Here is a 23,996-nt window from a genome sequence, read left to right on the forward strand (position 1 = left end):
CAGATATTTGTCCCTCTGCGCTTACTCTTCCGCTTCAACCAAACGTGACTATCGGAGTCCCGTCTTCGCGTTGCAGCCATTGGAGGATAATGAAGCCTTCCCCTGGCCTACGCGAGCATCGGTTGGCCAGCCTTGCTGTCACTCACGAACTAAAGTTAGGGTGAGGCGAGCACAAGCTAGCTAGTGGTGAAGCAGCCATTGTGTGAAGAAGAGGGAAGCGGTCTCGAACGTTATATTTAACAGCGGATGAAGAAACATTCTAACTTAGAGATAAAGGGTTTCATTTCTACATTAAGATTCGTTGAAGTGAGATAGACAGATGTCAGATTTTGACGATTTTGAGAAACAATTGCTGGAGAACCGGCAAGGTGAGTGTGGGCCTGGGAGATGAGCGGTTTAGTTTATGGTTGCTGTTTTTAATGAGGTTCTGGTGCCGAGAAATGGCGGCCCAGTGATCCTTTCAAAGTGTTTAATTAAAACTCCCGTCCCGGAGACGGGGTGGGGGATGGGGGAGCCCGAGAGCGACGCGCATGCTCCACTGTAACCTTAATGAACGTCTCGGTGCTCGCAAGCATGGTGATTTCCTGGACCCATCTACCTGGGTTATCCACCTGATCTATTAGTTAACTATCGAATGCAGACATACGAATTGTATGAATGTGCAATCAATTCATACAAACGATGAAAATAATCTGGCATCTGATAGTTCAGCACCTGCACGTTGGTTACTTCAGGCGCAGAATAGGCAGAGTTTGTAGCCAGTCGCAGGGGCTGGGATGTAGGCTTGATGTGGGACCAGGGGGTTGTCACTTAGTTTGGAACCAGGGCCTGGAATACTGGTATATTTCTAGTTCCAGTTTAACTCACTGGAAAATATATTAAAGTGAAATTAAACTGTTGCAGTCTTGCATTCAATAATCTGGAAAATCTGCCCGTCTGGCACCACCTAAATCCTGAGGGTGTTGGATTATTGGAATATTACTGTAGTTGCTGGAGATTGATCTTTTTGTTTATCCCATGTATATTTAGAGGTTTGTGGGTTTAGTTACCAGATCCATTTTCTATAGCTAAATTCTCATAGAACATACAACTATAAAGAACAAGAGCAGGCCCTTCAGCCCAAAATGGCATAACAACTACGTAGTTAAACTAGTAATCAAATGCCCGACTAAGCATTTCTTCTGCCAGCTCATTGTCCTTCCATTTCATTTGCACGTTCATGTACCTTCTGCAACGTCTATTGTATTTGCCTCCACCACCACCAAGACAGCTCATTCCTGTCACCCATCACTATGTTTTAAGAAAAACTTGCTCCACACACCTCCTTTGAACTTACCCCTCTCAACTTAAATGCATTCCCTGAGATCGTAGATGTTTCGGCCATGGCTGTCTGCTGTCAGAATCTTATATTTATTGAATCTCCCCTCAGCCTCCACCACTCCAGAGTAAACAACCCAAGTTTGTCCACCTTCTCCTTGTAGCACATACCTTCTAATAAAGACAGCAACCTCTCCAAAGCCCCAACATTCTTCCTATAATGGGTGACCAGAACTGAATGGGTTACTCTAGATGTGGCCTAATTGAAAGTTGATATAGCTGCTACATAGCTTCCCACCTATTGCCTAAAGCAAGCTTGCCATGTGTTAGATATGGCCCTTGTGGCTAAAGGGATCGGGGGTATGGAGAGAAAGCAGGTACAGGGTTCTGAGTTGGATGATCAGCCATGATCATCCTGAATGGCGGTGCAGGCTCGAAGGGCCGAATGGCCTACTCCTGCACCTATTTTCCATGTTTCTGTGTGCTACCTTTACCACCCTATCAAACTATGTAGCCTCATCCAGGGGGCTATAGACATGGACCCCAAAATCCCTCTGCACTACAACACTGTTAAGGGTCTTGCCATTACTTTCTCTTTACATTTAATTGTAACACTTCACGTATTGGCCGTTTCTCTATCCATATCTGCAATTGATCTATATTATGTTGTATCCCTTACCAGTCTTCTATGCTAACTGCAGCACCTTCAACCTTCACGTAATCTGCAGATTTACTAACCCACCCGCCTATGCTTTCATCCAGTTGTTTATATCACAAACACCAAAGGTCCCAGTATGGATCCCTACAGAACATATTAATCTCAAACCTCCGGCCAGAATAAATCCCTCCATCGTCAATAGGCAAACCAATTTTGATTCCAAAGGCTTCACTCCATAGTCTCAATAATATATTGACAGAGGGTGGTCCTAGGACTCAGTACCTCCTTTTGCAACTGGATCCTCACTTGCAGATCCTAATTAGTTTGGATTGGCAACAACATCTCCACAATCTCTCTAAGCACCTGTGCACCACAAGGCTATGGGCTTAGCCCCCTGCTCTACTGGCTTTATTCTTATGACTGTGGCACTAAGCACAGCTCCAATTACTTTGCAATGCAATGGAGACATTGAAAATCTGGCTGTAATGTCTCACTCAACATCAACAAGAGATGATGATTGAATTCCGGAGGAGGAAACCAGAGGTCAAGAGCCAGTCTTTATCGGGAGATCAGAGGTAGAGAGAGTAAGCAACTTTAAATTCCTGGATGTTAACATTTCAGAGGATCTGTCTGGGTCCAGCATGTAAGAAAACACAGCAGCACCTCTACTTTCTTAGAAGTTTACAAAGATTCAGCATGTCATCTAAAACTTTGACAAGACGGTGGAAAGGATATTGACTGGTTGCATCACGGCCTGGTATGGAAACTCCAGTGCCCTTATAAGGAAAAGTAAAAAGTAGATGATAAGGCCCAGTCCATCAAGGTAAAGCCATCCCCTCCATTGAGCACATTTACAGGGAGTGCTGTCACAGGAAAGAAGCCTCCATCATGAAGGACCCCCACCATCCAGGCCATTTTCTCTTCTCGCTGCTGCCATCAGGAAAAAGATACAAGAGCCTCAGGACCCACACCACCAGGTTCAGGAACAGTTAGTACCTTACAACCGTCAAGCTCTTGAGCCAAAGAAGATAACTTCACTCAGCCCATCACTAAACTGTTCCCACAACCTATGGAATCACTTTCAAGGACTCTTCATCTCATGTTCTTGATATTTATTGCTTTTTTTTCTCTTTGTATTTGCATTGTTTGTTGTCTTTGTTGCTTGTTTTGTTGGGTGTGGTCTTTCATTGATTCTATTGTGTTTCTTGTCCTTACTGTGCTTGCCTGCTAGGAAGTGAATATCGGTTGTATATGGTGCCATATATGTACTTTGATAATAAATTTACTCTGAACTTTGAAATTTCTTTGATGTATGAGGAAATGCTCTTTGAATCACTCATAATCATACACATTTTACTTTAATGTTTTAGACTCTTCACTGTTTCATTGTTAATAGTTTTGAGTGCTTAGACCCAGCGATTCACGCTGCATCATGAACCAGTTGTCTTTCTCAGGTTTGTTGGTGATACTTAATTCAGTGCATTTGTACAAGGAGGTGAAAGGCGCAAAGTGGATTCAAAGGATCTAGACAATTTGAATAAGTAGGCAAGAACATGATACAAAGAATGCAACAGGACCTGCAGGATAGTAATCTCCATGTCAGTGAGGGTAAGAAAGGGATGATTTGGCAGATGATCTGGTGTAGGGGGCAGGATTTGAGATTCATGGATCTTTGGGATCTCTTCTGGAGAATGTACCTGTACAAAAGGAATGGGTTACTCCTGAACCCAAGGGGGACCAGTATCCTTGTGGGCAGTTTTGCTAGAGGTGTTTGGGAGGGCTAATCTAATTTGGCAGGGGGATGAGAACTGGAGTAATAGTGCTGAGGACTAGATAGTTGGTTTACAAACTGCTTGCAAGGAGAGGCTGATAATAGGGCAGAATTGCAGTCAACTGGATGAGTTGCAGTGTAAAAGGCAGAGAAAAATAGAAAGCTGAATATAAGACTAAAGGTGGTATGCTTGAATGTGTGCAGTATATGGAATGTGTGTGGAATAAGGGAGATGAAATTGTAGCATGGTTGCAGATTGGCATGTATGATGTTGAGGGCATCAGTGAATCATGGCTGAAATAAGATTACAGCAGGGAGGTTAATGTCCAAGGATACACATTGTATCGAAAGGACAGTCAGGTAGGCTGATGTGGTGGCATGGCTCTGTTGGTAAAAAATGAAATCAAATCATTAGAAGGAGCTGACATAGGGGCAGAAGGCATTGAATTGATGTGGGTAGAGCTAAGGAATGGCAAGGGTAAAAAAAAACCCGAATGGACTTCTACATAGACCCCCAACAATAGTAAAAATGTGGTCTTCAGATCCCAAGGAGATAGAAAATGCATGCCAAAAGGGCAACATTGTAGCGGTGTGCTACACGCAGCGCTAAAATTACGACACGGAGTCGGTAACTGCAGTCGAAGGAAAAACTTTATTCGAGAAACCCCAGCCTCACTTTTAAGCCTCCCTCAACCTGCCCCCCGTGGCGCAGAGGCTCCAAAGCTCTGTGCTCGCAAATCCCCGCAGGCTATCTCCCTTAGCCGGAACACTGGCTAATTGTGAACCGGTTCGGATGTGCCAGGAAATGGGTCGCCACAGTATTACGATATTCTTGGGAAATTTCAATATACAGGTAGGTTAGGAAAATCAAGTTGGTGCTGGATCCCAAGAGGGTGAATTTCTAGAATGTCTACAAGATGGACTTTCAGAACAGGCTTTTCAAAAGGCTTTTGACAAGGTCCCGCACAGGAGATTAGTGTGCAAACTTAAAGCACACGGTATTGGGGGTATGGTATTGATGTGGATAGAGAATTGGTTGGCAGACAGGAAGCAAAGAGTGGGAGTAAACGGGACCTTTTCAGAATGGCAGGCAGTGACTAGTGGGTACCACAAGGCTCAGTGCTGGGACCCCAGTTGTTTACAATATATATTAATGATTTAGTTGAGGGAATTAAATGCAGCATCTCTAAGTTTGCAGATGACACAAAGCTGGGCGGCGGCGTTAGCTGTGAGGAAGATGCTAAGAGGATGCAGGGTGACTTGGATAGGTTAGGTGAGTGGGTAAATTCATGGCAGATGCAATTTAATGTGGATAAATGTGAGGTTATCCACTTTGGTTGCAAGAACAGGAAAACAGATTATTATCTGAATGGTGGCCGATTAGGAAAAGTGCAGGTGCACCGAGACCTGGGTGTCATCGTAGACCAGTCATTGAAGGTGGGCATGCAGGTACAGCAGGCGGTGAAAAAGGCAAATGTTATTTTGGCATTCATAGCAAAAGGATTTGAGTACAGGAGCAGAGAGGTTCTACTGCAGTTGTACAAGGTGAGACTGCACCTAGAGTATTGTGTGCAGTTTTGGTCCCCTAATCTGAGGAAAGACATTCTTGCCATAGAGGGAGTACAAAGAAGGTTCACCAGATTGATTCCTGGGATGGCAGGACTTTCATATGAAGAAAGACTGGATCGACTAGGCATATACTCACTGGAATTTAGAAGATTGAGGGGGGGGGGGGGATCTTATTGAAACGTATAAAATTCTAAAGGGATTGGACAGGCTAGATGAAGGAAGATTGTTTCCGATGTTGGGGAAGTCCAGAACGAGGGGTCACAGTTTAAGGATAAAGGGGAAGCCTTTTAGGACCGAGATGAGGAAAAACTTCTTCACATAGAGAGTGGTGAATCTGTGGAATTCTCTGCCACAGGAGACAGTTGAGGCCGGTTCATTGGCTATATTTAAGAGGAAGTTAGATATGGCCCTTGTGGCTAAAGGGATCAGGGGGTATGGAGAGAAAGCAGGTACAGGGTTTTGAGTTGGATGTTCAGCCATGATCATACTGAATGGCGGTGCAGGCTCGAAGGGCCGAATGGCCTACTCCTGCACCTATTTTATATGTTTCTATAATAGCTCGAGTTTGAGTCCACTAGAGGATTAGCTATTCTGGATTGAGTGTTGTGCAATGAACTGGAATTGATTTGTGAGCTTAAGAAAATGAACTCTTAGGAACCAGTGATCATAATATGATTGAGTTCACCCTGAAATTTGAGGAGAAGCTAAAGTCATTTGTATTAGTATTATAGTGGAGTAAAGGAAGTTAGAGAGGCATGAGAGGAGCTGGCCAGTATTGATTGGAAAAGCAGCAATGGTTGGCATTTCTGGGAGCAATTTGGAAAGTACACGATATATACATCCCAACAAGGAAGTACTCTAAAGGCAAGATGACACAACCGTGACTGACAAGAGAAGTCAAAGCCAGCAAAAATGTCAAAAGAGAGGGTATATAATAGAGCAAAAATTAGAGGGAAGTCAGAGGATTGGGAAGCTTCTGAAAACCAAAAGAAAGCAACTAAATATCATAAAGAGAGAAAAGATGGAATACGAAGGTAAGCTAGCCAGTAATATTACCAACAATACCAAAAATTTATTGAGATATATAAAGCGTAAAAGAGACGTGGGAGTAGATGTTGGATTACTGGTAAATGATGCTAAGGAGAAAGTAATGGAGGACAAGGAAATGGCGGATGAACTGAATGAGTACTTTGCATCAGTCTTGGGAAACTGAAAAGTCTGTAAGTAGATTAGTCACCTGGAGCATATGGTATATGCCCCAGGGTTCTGAAAAGATATAGCTGAAGAGATTGTGAAGGCAATAGTAATGATCTTTCAAGACTCAATTGATTCTGGCATGGTTGTGGAGGAATGAAAAATTGCAAATGTCACTCCACTCTTCAAAAAGGGAGAGAGGCTGAAGAAAGGAAATTATAGGGCAGCTAGTGTGACCTCCGTGGTTGGGAAGATATTGGAATCAATTGCTAAGGATGTGGTTTTGGGGGTATTTGGAGGCACATGATAAAATGAGGCTGTAGTCACTCTTCCATTTCACACATGTCTGCTCTTACCCCATCTGCCTGCTACCCTAACAGGGATAGGATTCCTCACCAACCACCCCACCAGCCTCCATGTCCAGCACATAATTCTCCGAAACTTCTGCCACTTCCAACGGGATCCCACGAATAAGCACATCTTTCCCTCCCACCCCCCACTTTTTGCTTTCCACAGGGATTACTCCCTCCATGATTCCCTTGTCCATTCGTCCTTCCCCCCGATCTTCCTCCTGGCACTTACCCTTGCAAGCAGAACAAGTGCTACATCTGCCCCAACACCCCCTCCACCCCTACATTTCAGGGCCAAAACAGTCCTTCCAAGTGAGGTGACACTTCACTTGTAAATCTGTTGGGGTCATATATTGTGTCCGGTGCTCCTGGTGTGGCCTGCTGTATATCGGTGAGACCCAGTGTAGATCAGGAGACCATTTCGCTGAGCATCTAAGCTCCATCCGCAAGAAAGAGCAGGATGTCCCAGTGGCCATCCATTTTAATTCCACTTCCCATTCCCATTCTGATATGTCTATCCATGGCCTCCAACACTTGTGATGAAGCCACACTCCGATTGGAGGAACCACACCTTGTATTCAGTCTGGGTAGCCTCCAACCTGATAGCATGAACATCAATTTCTCAAACCTCTGGTAATGCCGCCCAAATCCCCTTCTCCATTTCCCATCCCCTTTTCCCTCTCTCATCTCATCTCTCCAATCAACTTCCCTGCTTTTTTCTTCATCTTTCCTTTCCAGGTTCCACCTGTCACCTGGTGGTTCTCTGTCCTCTCCCCTCACCTTTTAAGTCTATTCCTGAGCTTTTTTTCTCCAGTCCTACCGAAGAGTTTCGGCCCAAAACGTTGCCTGTACTTTTTCCATAAATGCTGCCTGGCTTGCTGAGTTCCTCCAGCATTTTGTGTGTGTCGCTCAGATTTTCAGCATCTGCAGATTTTCTCTTGTCTGTAGTCAGCATGGTTTTCTTAAGGGAAAAATCCTACCTGACAAATCTGTTGGAATTCATGCAGGATAGCCAAAGGAGAACCAGTAGATGTGTACTGGGATTTTCAGAAGGCCCTTGACAAGGTGCCACACTTGAGGTTGCTTAACAAGAGCCCGTGGTATTACAGGAAATATACTAGCATGAATAAAGCGTTAGCTGACTAGCAGGAGGCAAAGAGTGAGAATAAAGGGAGCCTTTTCTGATTGGTTGCCAGTGTGTAGTGGTGTTCCACAGTGATCTGTGTTGGGACCACCTTTTATGTTATATGTTAATGACTGATCTGATGGTTTTATAGCTAAGTTTATGGGCAATACAAAGATTAGTGGAGGGGCAGGTAGTTTTAGGAAGTTGCTACAGAAGGACTAAGACAGATTAGGAGAATGGGCAAAGAAATGGCAGATGGAATACAGTGTCAAGAAATGTATAGTCATGCACTTTGGTAGAAGAAGTAAAACTGTAGACTATTTTCTAACAAGAGAGAAAGTTAAAAATCTGAGATGCAAAGGGACTTGGAGTCCTCATGCAAGATTCCCTAAAGGTTAATTTGCAGGTTGAGTTGTTGACAAGGAAGGTAAATATGATATTGTGGCGACCCGCTTTCTGCGCAGGTGAACCGGCTCACAAATAGACAGCATGTGGGGGGAGACTTTGGTAATGCACCTCTAACGTCATTTCTGCTCGGAGAGGGCGTGCGCTAGGGATTAAATGCCAGTGCCACGAAGTTTGAATAAACTGGTCTCGAAACAGCTTACTGACTGCGTGTCGTGGTCTCTCGCTCTGTATGTAGTCATCGCTACATTGGTGACCCCGATGGTCCAAATGGGATTTGGACCAAAGATGACTGACTCTTCATCTGTTCACACAGTTTTGTGAAAACTGCTGACTTTCTGGATGCTGCGACCACGCGTGTGGTTTAGCCAAGCAGAAGCCCAGTTCCAGATTCGGCAGATATCTTCTGATTCCACATGTTACTATCATGTGGTGAGCGCCCTTGACCAGGAGACGGCCGCCCAGGTTGCGGATTTCATACAGTCGCCCCCGGAAGAAGGCAAATATGAAGCATTCAAAGCGCTGCTCATTGGGACCTTTGGCCTCTCACGGCGTGAGCAGGGTGCTCGCCTGCTTCACCTGGATGGTTTGGGAGACAGGCTGCCATCAGCATTGATGAACGAGATGCTGGCCCTGGCTGACGGACACAAGCCCTGCCTCATGTTTGAGCACGTGTTCCTAGAGCAACTGCCCGAGGACATACATCTGCTGCTGGCCGACGCAGATTTCAGTGGCCCCTGGAAGGTGGCAGCCTGGGCAGACGTGCTGTGGACAGCCAAGAGGGAGAGTCCGTCGGTCAGATTACCAGGCCAAGTGCCCAACAGCAGACCAGACCAGGCCCAGCAGTGGGGCACACACAACACAGAGGCAGGAGTGAGGAGGACAGTGAACAGTGGTGTTTCTACCACCAGCGGTGGGGCACAGAAGCCTGCCATTGTCACCCGCCTGCAAGGGCCAGGGCCAGCTGCTGCTAATGACCATGGCGGCTGGCCACCAGGACAGCCTCTTGTACGTCTGGGACAAACAGTTGGGACGCCGCTTCTTGGTTGACACCGGAGCGGAAATCAGCGTCTTGCCCCCAACCTGTAACAGGAAGCCAGGACCCACCCTGAGGGCCGCAAATGGCAGCATGATACGGACCTATGGCACCCGCACAGTGCAGCTGAAGTTCGGCGCCAGCTGGTTCACGTGGGACTTCACACTGGCCGCCGTGCCCCAACCACTCCTGGAGGAGGGTCTCTTGCGAGCTCACAGCCTGCTGGTTGACTTGCAAGGGAAAAGACTGGTACATGCCGAGACTTTCCAGATGTTCTCCCTGGGTGAAGCCAAGTTGCCGGCCCCACACCTGGACTCCATCACACTCACCAGAATCCTGGTGGACTTTCCATCGATTCTGTCACTGCAGTTCATGGCAGCCATGCCCAGACACGGGGTTCAGCACCACATTCTGACCCAGGGAACACCCCTCCACGCCCCGTGCATGAAGGCTTCCCCTGGAAAAGCTCCGCCTGGCGAAGGAGGAGTTCAAAAGGATGGAGGATTTGGGGATCGTACAGAGGTCTGACAGCCCATGGGCCTCCCCCCTGCACATGGTGCCCAAAGCAACAGGGGGCTGGAGACCATGCGGCGACTACCACAGACTGAACGAGACTACAACTCCAGACCGCTACCCCTTGCCGCACATACAGGACTTTGCAACAAACCTGCATGGGGCAAGAATCTTTTCCAAAGTAGACCTCGTCCGGGGGTACCATCAAATCCCGGTGCATCCCGTTCGGCCTGTTCGCGTTCCTCCAAATGCCATTCGGCCTGAAGAATGCTGCACAGATGTTCCAACGGCTAATGGATGTGGTGGGACGCGACCTGGACTTTGCGTTCATCCATTTGGACGACATCCTTATAGCCAGCGGTAGTTGTCAGGAGCATCTGTCCCACCTCTGCCAGCTCTACTCCCGCCTGAGTGATTTTGGCCTCACGATCAACCCGGCCAAATGACAGTTCGGTCTCGATACCATCGACTTCCTGGGCCACAAGATTACCAAAAGACGGGGCAACACCTCTGCCCGCCAAGGTAGACGTGATCCGCCATTTTGTCCAGCCCAACACGGTCAAAGGCCTGCAGGAGTTCGTTGGTATGGTGAATTTCTACCACTGTTTCCTCTCCTCAGCAGCCCAAATCATGCGCCCTTTGTACACCCTGATGTTGGGTAAAGGCAAGGACATTACTTGGGACGAGGAGGCCGCGGCCGCTTTCGTTAAAGCCAGGGAAGCCTTGGCAGATGCCGCGATGTTAGTGCATCCCAGAACAGACGTTCTGACCACCCTCACGGTGGACGCCTCTGACACAGCAGTCAGTGGGGTGCTGGAGCAACTCATCGAGGGGCGATGGCAACCCCTGGCGTTCTTCAGCAAGCACCTACGACCACCCGAAATCAAGTACAGTGCTTTTGACTGGGAGCTGTTGGCACTGTATCTGGCAATCCGGCATTTTAGGTACTTCTTAGAAGGCAGGCCATTCGCCGTGTTCACGGACCACAAACCATTGACCTTTGCGTTCACGAAGGTGTCCGATCCCTGGTCGGCTCACCAGCAGCGACATCTGTCCTACATCTCTGAGTACGCGTCAGACATCCAGCATGTCTTGGGATAGGACAAGGTCGTGGCGGATGTTCTCTCCAGACCAGCTATCCAGGCCCTGTCCCTGGGGGTGGACTATGCAGCACTGGTGGAGGCGCAGCAGACAGACGACGAGATGACCAGCTGCAGGACCACATTCTCGGGTTTGCAGCTGCAAGACTTTCTCGTAGGCCCTGGTGAGAGGACCCTCCTGTGCGACGTGGCTACCGGCCAACCTCGCCCCATTGTCCCGGCAGCCTGGCGGCGGCGAGTTTTCGACTCCATACACGGTTTGGTGCACCCATCTATCAGGACAACCGTCCGGCTGGTCTCCAGCAAGTTCGTGTGGCACGGACTTTGCAAGCAGGTCAGTGAATGGGCCAGAACGTGCACGCAGTGCCAAACAGCCAAGGTGCAGCAGCACACTAAAGCTCCGCCGCAGCAGTTCGAACCCACCCACCGGAGGTTCGACCACATTCATGTGGATATTGTGAGCCCCCTACCAGTGTCCCGAGGAGCACGGTACCTCCTAACTATGGTAGACTGGTTCACAAGGCGGCCAGAGGTGGTCCCGCTCACCGACACATCTGCAGATTCCTGCGCCCGGGCACTGATTGCCACCTGGGTAGCACACTTCGGGGTACCAGCCCACATTACCTCCGACAGAGGCGCCCAGTTCGCCTCCAGCCTGCGGTCGGCTGTGACCAGCCTGTTGGGAACGCAGCTACACCACACAACTGCCTACCACCCAGAGTCGAACGGACTAGTGGAACGCTTCCACCGTCACTTGAAGTCGGCTCTCATGGCCTACCTGAGAGGACCAAACTGGGTGGACGAGCTTCCCTGGGTCCTGCTTGGAATTTGCACAGCACCCAAAGAGGATCTGCATGCCTTGTTGGCCGAGTTGGTGTACAGCGCACCCCTGGCCGTCCCTGGAGAATTCATACCAGCCCCAAGGGGGCAAGAGGAAGAACCTGCAGCTGTCCTGGACAGGCTATGCGAAAGGCTTGGCAACCTGGCCCCCGTACCGACTTCACAGCACAGATGGACCCCGACCCATGTACCCAAAGACTTGCAGAACTGTAAGTTTGTGTTTGTATGAAGGGGCGGACACCGGGCACCGCTACAGCAGCCGTACGAGGGGCCATTCAAGGTGATCAACAACAACGGGTCCACGTATGTTCTGGGCATTGGTGGGAGAGAGGAGGTTTTCACGGTGGACCGACTCAAACCAGCCCATGTGGACTTGGCGTAGCCGGTCGAAGTTCAGGCACCGCGGCGCAGAGGCAGACCTCCCAAACAGAGGCTGATCCAAACTCTGGACATTGGGGGGTGTATCGCCAGTTCTGGGAGGGGTGGGTGGTTATGTGGAGACTCACTTTCTGCGCAGGCTGGCTCACAAATAGCCAGCGCGCGGGGGGTTTCTGCCCGGAGAGGGCGGCTGCTAGGGATTAAATGCCAGCGCTGCGAAGTTTGAATAAACTAGTCTCGAAACAACTTAGTGACTGCGTGTTGTCTCTCGCTCTGTATGTAGTACATCGCTACAATATTAGCATTAATTTTAAGGTGAGTAGAATCTAAAAGCAAGGGTATGATGTTGAGGCTTTATAAAGCACGGGTGAGGTCTTAGTATTGTGAGTCGTTTTGGGCCCCTTATCTAAGAAAGGATGTGCTGACATTGGAAAGGGCTTGAAGGAGGTTCATGAAAACTATTTTGGGCTTCAAAGGCTTGTCAGCTGAGGAGCTTTGATGGCTCTGGCTTCTACTCACCGGAATTCAGAGAAGTGAAGGGTGACCTGATTGAAACCTAACAAATGTTGAAGGGCCTCAATAGAGAGGATGTTTCCTATGGTGGGGGAATGTAAGACCAGAGGACACAGCCTCAGAATAGAGGGGTGTCCTTTTAGAATGGAGTTGAGAAGGAATTTCTTTAGCTTGAGAGTGGTGAATCTGGAATTAGTTGTCACAGGCAGCTGTGGAGGCCAAGTCATCGGGTATACTTAAGGCAGATGTTGATAGATTAGTCAGGGCGTGAAGGGATACAGGGAGAAGGTAGGAGACTGGGACTGAGAGGGAAAATGAATCAGCCATAATGAAATGGCAGAGTAGACTTGATGGACTAAATGGCCTAATTCTGCCCCTGCATCTTCGGGTCTTATGGTAATATAGAAAAACGTGAAGTTAAACAAAAAAAAGTATTTATTATTATGTGGTATTAGTTAACCTCACTGTTCAAATTGACCCAAGTGTTCTTTCCCACCAGTCACAAAAGCCCTATATACGGGTGCAGAGAGAAGGCAAAAGCTTGCAATGGCCTTAAGTACAAAAAAAAGGCTAAAAATGATTTGCTGTAACTTTATAGGGACTTGGTAAGAATGCACCTAGAGTACTGTGTACATTTTTGGGTTCCTTACCTGAAATGATAAACATTTACCATAGTCAGTGCAGACTGAATCCGTAGAGTCAGTTTGGTATATGAGGAGAGATCAATTTGACCAAGTCTTTATTTTCAAAGATATGAAAAAATGGGAGGTGATGTCATTCAAACTTTAAAGAAATACTTTTAAAGGATGCAGAGGGGTTGCTTATCCTGCCTGAGGAGTAAGAAATCAGCATTCAGTCTCACAGTAACAGATCATTTTGCACGGAGGTGAGAAATATAGGGCATATTAAATCTTTGGAATTTTCCCTCCTGGGTTATGAAAACTCATTGAGTTGAATCAAAACTGAGATTTTGAGGAATAGTGTAGGAAAATAGAGTTGAAGTAGAAGACCAGCCACAGTCCTCGTACATGGTGGAGCAGGCACAAAGGGCTAAATAGCCTATTCCAGCTATTTTTTACCAAATTGTTGAAATGAACCACTGTTTTAATTCTAATAACATCCTGGTAAATTTGCGTTTCTGTTTCCTCCCAAGACCAGTTTTTGAGATGTTGTGAGATGCTCTGCTGGAAGTTCATTGTAATGCTACAATTTTAATCTGTTCTGATGTAACACAGTTAGCTTCAATTTAAATTACTGTTTGTCAAGGTCAATGCCATGTTGAATGGCAAACTGAAATTCAGAAACAGCATCTTGAATCGTGTCCTGTTCTCTGGGTGTGTCAGGGCTAGGTATATGACTGCTGTAGAGTGGTTTTGTCAGTAGGCAATGTGGCTGGACTGGCATTTTTGGTATGTGTCATGTGCAGAGCACTTCATGGTGATTGGCATCAGTGCCACCAGGTGGTAGTTCTTTAGTTCTGAAGGTGTAGAGTTCTTTGGTACTGGTGACCACTTTGGAGTGGTGGCCAGTGCTATCATGTTTGCTGTTGTGTGCTGAGGCAGCAGGCTGAAGGTAGCAGACACCAACGGAATCAACAAACTCATTCGTAAGGCCAGTGATGTTGTGGGGGTGGAACTGGACTCTGACGGTGGTGTCTGAAAAGAGGATGCTGTCCAAGTTGCAATCCATCTTTGGACAACGTCTCCCATCCACTCCATAATGTACTGGTTAGGCACAGGAGTACATTCAGCCAGAGACTCAGTCCACCGAGATGCAACACTGAGCGTCATAGGAAGTCATTCCTGCCTGTGGCCATCAAACTTTACAATTCCACCCTCGGAGTGTCAGACACCCTGAGCCAATAGGCTGGTCTGGACTAATTTCCACTTGGCATAATTTACTTATTATTTAATTATTTATGGTTTTATATTGCTGTATTTCCACACTATTCTTGGTTGATGTGACTGTAACGAAACTCAATTTCCCTCGGGTTCAATAAAGTATGTCTGTCTGTCTGTACAGGGATGATGGTGACTGATTTGAAGGATATTGGACAACAGCCTGGATGAGTGTTTGTAAAGACATCAATGAGTTGGTGTGCACACTTCCTGAGTACTCAGGCTGAGATGTTGTCTGGCCTGGCTCTATTATGGTAGTTGACCTTATGCAGAGTCTTTCTAATGTCTGCTGCTGTTACAGTTAACATATGAGGAGTGTTAGGCAGCTTTGTGTCTGTGTCCACTGGAATTTAGAAGAATGCGGTGGGGGGGGGGGGGGGAGACACCTCATTGGAACCTACCAAATGTTGAAAGGATTAGATAGGATGGATGTAGAGAGGCTTTCATATGGTGGGGACATCCAGAACAGCCTCAAAATTGAGGGGCAACCCTTTAGAACAGAGATAAGGATGAATTTTTTTAGCCAGAGAGTAGTAAATCTGTGGAATGCTCTGCCACAGGCTGCAGTGGAGGCCAAGTCTGTGGGTATATTTAAGGCGAAGATGATAGTTCCTGGTTAGTCAGGGCATCAAAGGATGGCAGGTGTATGGGGTTGAGTGGAATCTGGGATCAGCCATGATGGAATGGTAGAGCAGACTCAATGGGCTGAATGGTCTAATTCTGCTCCTATGTCTCATGGGCTTATGGTTAATGTTGTCTGCAGATTTACTGATGTAACTGGTGACAAAAGAGGCATAATTTGCAAGGTCTTTGTCTTCTACTTTTGTGGCAGCTGCCTTGAACATTTGCAGGATACTCTGTTCAAAACAGCCCTGAAGTATAGAAATGACTCGTTAGCCATACAGTGAAGGTCTTCTTAATTGTTCTCTCCATTTTCAGCAGCAGCTGGTATCCTGAGATTAACTCCCCTAATGGCCAGGGTGACTCTTTGGTAGAATTTTGGTTAACATGATTGAAGTCTCCTGTAATTATGAAGGGAACATCTGGATGCTTGTTTTTTAGAAAGTAGATACTGTAAAGCTTTCCCAGTACATCCTTGGCATTCACACTTGGAGGGTGGATGGGGGTGGTTGAGATGTAGACAGTGGTGATGAACCCAACAGTAAACTCCTTAAGCAACCAAAGTGGCTGGCATTTAATTTTAATATGTTCATTTGCCCAGAACAGTGATGAGTTTGTGCACCAACCTTTGTTGATGTACACACAGAATCCACTTCCTTTGGACAGGGAGTTTCTGTCTGCACAGAACGGAGTTATCCTGTCAAATTGAAACAGCAAGTTGGGTGTGTTGTTTAGCCACTTTTCAGTGAAAAACAGAATGCAGCAGTTTCTCATCTCTTCCTGTGCCTTCATTCTCAGTCTCAGTGGGTCCATTTTATATTCTAGTGAGTGGACATTGCCGAGAAAAGTGGTACCATGGGCCTGGTCAGCCTAGCTAGTGTCCCACTCTCTTGTTGCATTTCTGCTTCTTCTCACACTCCTGCATCTGCCACTCCCTCGACTGACGCCAAGGCCAAGTCACTGTTGCCGAATCTGGTGTCCGTAGAATCCCTAGTCTGTTGAACATTGCTATCAACTGCTGCGGTTGGATTAAAAGTATTTTTATGTAGGAGTTCAATGGTGCTGTTTTCACAGGGCTTTGGTTGACTGAAATCCCTGTCTAGAAACCTTGAAACACTTAAGAATTTAAAACTAGCACCATTACTAGGACCTGGAGAAGCCGCTGCATCTTTGGGTGGCAGCATCTTGAGGAAATTCTATTTCCTCTGTCTCTACAAATACCATTTAAAAACAATAAAATAAGATGTTGCACTTATTTGGGGTGAAGCAATCTCAATGTATTAAATCATATTGATAGTAATCAAAGAAAAAATACTTATACAAAATAAAACTGAAGTGATTTAAAATGATATTGCTTCAAATCATATTTAATATCACCAGCATATGTTGTGAAATTTGTAAACTTAGTAGCAGCAGCAGTACAATGTAATTCATGATGAACCTAAAAAGAATAATCAGTTATAGTAAGCATATATATGTATATTAAATAGTTAAATTAAAATTGTGCAAAGACAGGAAAAATAGTGTAGTAGAGTTCTTGGGTACAATGTCCATTTAAAAATCAGATGGTAGAGGGGAAGAAGCTGTTCCTGAATCAGGAACAGGATTCAGGCCTCTGTGCCTTCAGACCTCTGTACCTCCTTCCTTATGGTAATAATGAGAAGAGGGCATGTCCTGGGTGGTGGGGTCCTTTCTGTGATGTTTAGGATACTATGAAAGCTGGAACACATGATGGAGCTGTCTAATTTTACCACTCTCTGCAGTTTACTTTGATCCTGTGCAGTAACCCCCCCCCCCCCCACCATACCAGATAGTGATACAGCCAGTCAGAATGCTCTCCACAGTACATCTAGAAGTGTTTTAGGTGATAAGCTAATTCTCCTCAAACTTCTGATGAAATCTAGCTGCTGTCTTGCCTTTTTAGCTGCATCAATATTGTGGGATCAGGTTAGATCTTGAGAGATACTGACACCGCGAACTTGAATTTGCTCACTCTCTCCACTTCTGATCCCTCTGAGGATTGGTTTGTGTGCCTTCAAATTACCCTTCATGAAGTCCACAATCAACTCTTTGGTCTTACGGAAGGGTAAAATGAAGGCACACAAACCAATCCTGGTTATTGTTGCAACACCACTCAACTAGCTGGCATATCTTCCTTCTGTACATCCCCTTGTCACATCTGAGGTTCTGCCAATAATAGTTGTGTCATCAAATTTATAGATGACATTGGGATAAAATTCTTCAATTAGTTAATACATCATCTATATGTGCTAAACATTCATTAATACAGTTTAAGGTTGTACATAGGGCTCATATGTCCAAGGATAAATTGGCTCATTTTTATTCCTATATAAATCCTATTTGTGACAGATGTCATTCTGAGATAGCATCTTTAACTCATATGTTCTGGTCGTGTCCGCTTTTGAAAAAATATTGGAAAGACATTTTTGATACTATTTCTACGGTATTGAACATAGATTTACAACCTCATCCTATTACTGCAATTTTTGGTTTACCAATGATGGACTCACTCCATTTATCCTCTTCTGCTTGTCAAATGATTGCATTTCTTACATTAATGGCTAGAAGATCTATTTTGTTGAATTGGAAAGAAATTAATCTTCCTACAGTATTTCATTGGTTTTCTCAAACTATGTTATGTCTAAATTTAGAAAAATTAGAAGTTGTATTTGATACTTCTATTAAATTTGAAAAGATATGGAGACTATTTATTCAGTATTTTCATATGATGTAATATGACCCTGTTCAAGCCTATTTGTTTTTCCAGTTTCGATTTTATATATGTTGAGAGAATCGGAGTTGACGACACTGATGATTTTGTATTTTTGTTAGATAATATAACAGCCCTTTTTTTCAGTTTTTCTTTTTCTCTTTTCTTTTTTGTTTTTTTCCTTATTAGTTATTAGATTATTAGGTTAGGTTTTTTTCATAATTTTTTTTCTTTTTTTCTGTTTTTTAAAATATATATTATGATATACCTAGGTTTGCCTTGTTTTTTGTTACTTCTATCGTCCATGATTTGGGAATACTCATTTATACTGTAACCATTGCTTATGTATTCTTTCATGTTCAGTTGAAATGTGTATGTTTGTAATCCCATTATCTATGTATCAATTTTATTTTGTTGATATTAATAATAATAAAAAGATTGAAAAAGAAAGAAATTTATAGATGACGTTTGATCTATAACTAGCCAGACAGTCATGAGTATAGAGAGACTACAGCAATGAGCTAAGCATATATCCCTGAGGTACAAGGTGGAGATGTTATTACCAATCCACACAGATTGTGGTCTTATGGTTAGGAATTTGAGGACCCAGTTACAGAGGGAGGGAGGTTCAGAGGCCCAGGTTCTGAAGCTTTTTGATCAGGACTGTAGGAATGATGGTATTAAACACTGAGCTATTGTCAGTGAACAGCATCTTGACACAGGTACTTCTGTTCTCCAGGTGATCTAAGGCCATGTGGAGAGCTTTTAAGATTATGTCCGCTGTAGACCTATTGTGGCAATAGGCTAATTGCAGTGAGTCCAGGTCCTTGCTGAGACAGGAGTTGATTCTAGTCATGACGAACCTCTCAAAGCATGTCATTGTTGTAGATGTGAGTGTCACTGGACAATAGTCATTAAGGCAACTCACTGCTCTTTTTGGGCATTGTTACCCTTTTGAAGCAAGTGGGAGCTTCTGACTGTAGTAGTGAGAGATTGAAAATGTCTTTGAATACCCCTGCCAGTTTTCAGAGCCTTGCCAGGTACACCATCAGGGCTGGCTGCTTTGTTGAGGGTTCACCCTCCTGAAAGGCAGCCTGATGTCAATCTCCCAGACAGAAATCACAGGTTCACTGGCTGCAGCAGGGATCCTCGCAGCTGTAGTTTTATTCTCCTTTTTAAAGCAAGCATAAAAGGCATTGAGCTTGTCAGGTAGTGGAGTATCACTGCCATTCATCGTTTTGGATTTCGCTTTACAGGAAGTAATGGACTACAAACCCTGCCAGAGTTGATGTTTCCACCAAACTCACTCAGAATTGTTTCTTTGGTCTTGAAATAGCCTTCTGCAAGTCATACCTAGTTTTCAGACCTGGGTTGCCAGACTTAACTACCACAGATCTAGCCTTCAGCAGTCTACAAACCTGGTTCATCCACAGCTTTTGATTTGAGTATGTACAGCAAGTTTTCATAGGCACACCCACTCATCTACACAGGTTTTAATGATGTCGTTAACAACTGCAGCATACTCATCCAGATTTGGAGATGAATCCCTGAGTACAGTCCAATCCATAGATTTAAAGCAGTCCTGTAAGCACTTTGAAGGTATGGACCTTGTCCATAATTCTTGGTCCTCACTACTGGTGCTGCAGTCTTCAGTCACGGCCCATACTCGGAGCAGAAGTACAGCCAGGTGATCAGACTTTCCAAAGTGTGCGCATGGAATGGCACAGGAAGCACTCTTGATGATGGTGTAACAGTGTGTTGTTTCCTCTGGTACTGCAAGTGACTTATGATGGTAATTATTTAGTGACTTTCTCAAGATGGTAGTTAAAATCCCCCAAAGTGTTGGGGATGCATCGGTTTCATGCCTGTTGATTACATCACTCAGATCATCTGGAGCCTGTTTGACGTTGGCCTGAAGTGGAATGTACACTGCTACCAAAACAATGGCTGAAATCTCTCACGGCAGGTAAAATGGATGACTCTTGATCACAAGGTATTCCAACTTGGAATCAGAAATAGTCATTAGTTTATTATGTCATCTGTACCAAAATACAGTGAAAAACTTTTGTTTACATGTCATCTGGACAGATTATTCCTTACGTAAGTACATCAATATAGTAGAAAAGGAAAACAAAACAAAATGAAGAATAGAGTGTTACAGAGAAAGTGCAGTGCAGGAAGAAATAAAGTGCAAGTGCTGTGATGAGATACATTGAGAGATCAACAGTTCATCATATTACTTTAAATTTGAATTGGAAGATTTGTCATACTTTGGACTGAATGGAATTGAGTACAAGTTAAAGTGACTAAAAATGGTAGTGGTAGGATGGATCACGGCTAATTAGGTATTTCAGTCTTCTTACATCTATACAAGAGATTGGCCTCTGTTGATTAGGGTGCACCATGGATGTTGAATCCTAGTTGACTAGATACGCAAGCCAGGGCAGTACAATATGGAGAGCAAATTGTCGCCCATGTATCAAGTCGTTTCCACCCCTCCCCCCCCCCCCCCCCCCCGATCCACACATCTTGTGAACGTGAATGAATAGCAGGGACCAATACAGTTTGGCTCCAGCTGCGTCACAAGAGTTGACAGTCAGCATTGAATTCAACATAGGACTACTATGCTCTGATTTTTCTGACCCCAGCTCTGATTTTTCCTTCTACGTTTGCTTCCGAAGCTTTCCCCATGAGTGGATATTGCCACAAGCGGTGGAAGTTTGAGATCAGAGTTTATCTTCTCTAGGTGAGCTGTCAACTATGGCAGATGAGCCCCATCTGCCCAAAGCAATTGGGTTTAAGGAGCCAGTAACCCACCTTTTCCCCTTGTTAGTAGAAGTGGGTCCACCGGGCTTAGTAGCTAAGGCACACGTGAATGCCAGGAACTAGACTTGGTTGTCCGAGGCTATTTGAGGCACCCCTCATTGAGAGCATTTAATAGGTAGTGGGTGCTTATCTCCATTAGCATCCCCATCAATAAGAACCTTAAAGAACCAGATCTGTACAACTGTTGCATATATCTTGCAGTTACTAAAATGCAATGAGATGAGTTTGTTTATTGTTTTGTAATGACTACTTAGCCCATATTAGTTATCCTTGAGAACTATTGTGTAACTTTTCTAAAGTATCTCTTTGGTGCTGCCTTTGATAGGTACCTTAAGATACATTCTTCTCCACCTTTCCCAACAAGTACCTGAGTTTGTAGATGGCAAATTGTAGATTAATGCACACTAATCCACCAGTGTATGCTTGAAATATTTTGTCAACTTTTAAGAAAAGTACCAACAGTGACATTCTGGTTTTTTATCTTAATCAGCCACTTTTCCAGGCACAGAATTCAAGAATATTCATCCTTGAATTTGGAAGTTTGACCTCCAACGCTTCTTCAGTAGAACAACTGATAGCATTTAATTTTTAATTTCATTTTGAGAGATAATTTTAACTTTTGTTTTCTAAAGATAAGTTTGAATAATTTGCTCATTATAAGTAGCTTTTCAATGAATACTAGGATTAAAATATTCCGTGGTGTTCTTTCTAGAACGAGAAAGAGAGCGTCACAAGAAGAAGAGTCGCAGCATCTCCAGAAGTAGAAGTCGGGATAAAAAACGGAGAAGTCGAAGCAGAGACAAACGCAGCCGCAGTCGTGACAAAAGAAGTCGAAGTCGAGGAGGGAGAAGCAGAAGCAGAGATAAGCGAAGTGCTTCACGAGAACGAAAGCGACACAGGTAATTTTTCTATTTCTCAAACAGTTTGCTCCCATTTGTTGCGTGTTAAGAGTGTTAATATAGAGTTCACTGTAAGCTCCTGCAGAGGAAGTTCTGCCAATATACTTCCCACAGTTGCATGTAATCCATACTTGATTTACTTGTACGTATTTTGTGATACAGCGCAGAATAGGTCCTTCCAGCCCTTTGAGCCACGCCGCCCCAGCAACTGCTGACAATCCCAGTTAATCCTAACATAATCATGGGGCAACTTACAATGGCCAGTTAACTTACCCAGTATGTCTTTGGACTGTGGGAGGAAAACTATGCATTCCATGAGAAGGACATACAGAGACATGTTACAGAACGGCGCTGGAATGATCTCCAAACTCTGGAACACCTCGAGCTGTAATAGCTTCATGCTAACTGATACACTACCATCTATCCTGCCAAGTAGATAAAACTTTCTAGTGGAATAAATTCCCACACAACAGCCCCTGGATGAGCTATTAAAGCCAAAACTAATTGCTTGTCATTCAATGCTAGTACATACTGTTTCTTGTGATTTTACAGTTACAGAGCACACTTAAATGGAGGATTGACTCAATTAAGCATCATTTCAAAAACTCAGTAATTTATCAGTGATTGTCTGCTTATTCTGTAGTCTATAGTTTTTGATGCTTTTCGACATCTCTGTAACCATCTCAGAAGCAGCTTAATATTGTTGGGCAGTTTCATTGGTCCTTCACAATGTATGTGACACGAGAGGGAAAGCAATGTTCATATTCTCTCTTGAATTTTAAAATCTGAAACATTTTATTACACCAATGGGAACCATTTCAGCCCACCTTCTTCCTACTGATTGGCTGATAAAATTATCTAGTTACTCTGCTTCTCCTTTTCCCCATAACCTGGCAGCAATATCATCTCACAATTTAATGGCTTCAGGAACAAAGCAGATTACAAATGCTGATAAATTGAGAGTCCTTAGATTTCTGTCATATCTCTGAGCCCTTCAGCAGAATCCAACATGCTATGACTCCTCAATTAATTATCTATTGATAAAGAGTGGAATGGTCCTTCGAGCCCAATGAGCCACACTGTCCAGCAACCTCCCTATTTTACCCCAGCCTAAGCACAGGACAATGACCAATTAACTGGCTAACTGGTCAATATGTCTTCAGAATTTGGGAGGAAACTGAAGCATCAATAGCACTGATAAAATATAATAAAATTTAATGCACTGGTCTAGGAGCAATTCATGTAGTCATATAGCCTAAAATAGATGCTTCTAGGCCCTGTTTTCTAGGTCTCTGTTTTATAAAGGTAAATTTGAATAATTTGCCCATTATAAGTAGCTTTTCAATGAACAATAAACAAGACAATGATCTGATTGCAGTAATGAGACAGTGGACTCACAGTGGTGAATCTAAGGTAATCATACCCTAAAATAAGGTTTATTGAGTGTGAGATTATCCAGTGGAGTGTTTGTAATTTTTGCTAAGCAGTTGCTACATTGTCCTTCCTGGTACTTACAGGCAACAGGTCATCCCCGGTTTTAAACTTCTTAGTTGTCTGCAGTCTGCACGTGTGAACAAACATTTGAAAGACCAGCTGGGTGGATTTGCCTGCTGTTGCAGAGCTACGGGCATCTACTGCTGTCAGGGAGCTTGATTCATGGTTGCATTTCTGACTTGAACTATCCCAGTTACAAACAGTAACTACCATAACCTGGAGAGGACTGTGGAGAGCTTTTCTGCAGTGTGTATATGTGAATGTAGATGAGTTGTAGAAAACTGAGTGGAGTAGTTACAGTTTCTGGTCCAAATTTTCCATTTTGCTTAAGGGATACCTGTAGAGACCTGATTGTGAGTGCAAATGTACTTTTGAGAAACTATAATGACTGACACAGTTCTCAGATAACAACAACACTTACCAATTAGCCAAGGTCAAGGTATTGGAAATTTTAGAGCACTTTATTTCATAGATAGAACAAAAATTGTTAATTTCACAATTTCCTGAGTTACATGAAAGGTGTGAAAAAGAGATTGTCTGAATGTGTGAATCTACATTATTCAACAGCAAATTACCTAACTTCCAATGCTGTCAACATAAACTTCAATTGATTACTTTAGTGTCTTTGCTGATTCTTAAGGAGCCATTTATACATTTCTATCCTAATCATTGCATTATTTGGGCTCTCACTAATCAAAAATGCCTTTTTTATTTCTAATTTAAATTTAACAGAATATGCACACTATTTTAAATAAAT

At 44.4% G+C, this 23,996-nt stretch overlaps 1 protein-coding gene across 2 annotated transcripts in view; it reads left to right on the forward strand.

The window, feature by feature from the left end:
• The first annotated feature begins 157 nt into the window (after positions 1-157).
• The window catches only part of LOC132380180 (splicing factor U2AF 65 kDa subunit-like), a 45,906-nt gene continuing 22,067 nt past the window's right edge, over positions 158-23,996 (forward strand). For both annotated transcript variants that reach the window (XM_059948843.1, XM_059948845.1), the window contains exons 1-2: positions 158-368; positions 21,559-21,745. In XM_059948843.1, coding sequence (XP_059804826.1) covers positions 320-368; positions 21,559-21,745 — 236 coding nt within the window. In that variant the 5' untranslated portion in view covers positions 158-319. The remainder of the gene's footprint in view (positions 369-21,558; positions 21,746-23,996) is intronic.

Source organism: Hypanus sabinus, chromosome 23 (genome assembly GCF_030144855.1).
Source record: "Hypanus sabinus isolate sHypSab1 chromosome 23, sHypSab1.hap1, whole genome shotgun sequence".
Classification (NCBI taxonomy): domain Eukaryota; kingdom Metazoa; phylum Chordata; class Chondrichthyes; order Myliobatiformes; family Dasyatidae; genus Hypanus; species Hypanus sabinus.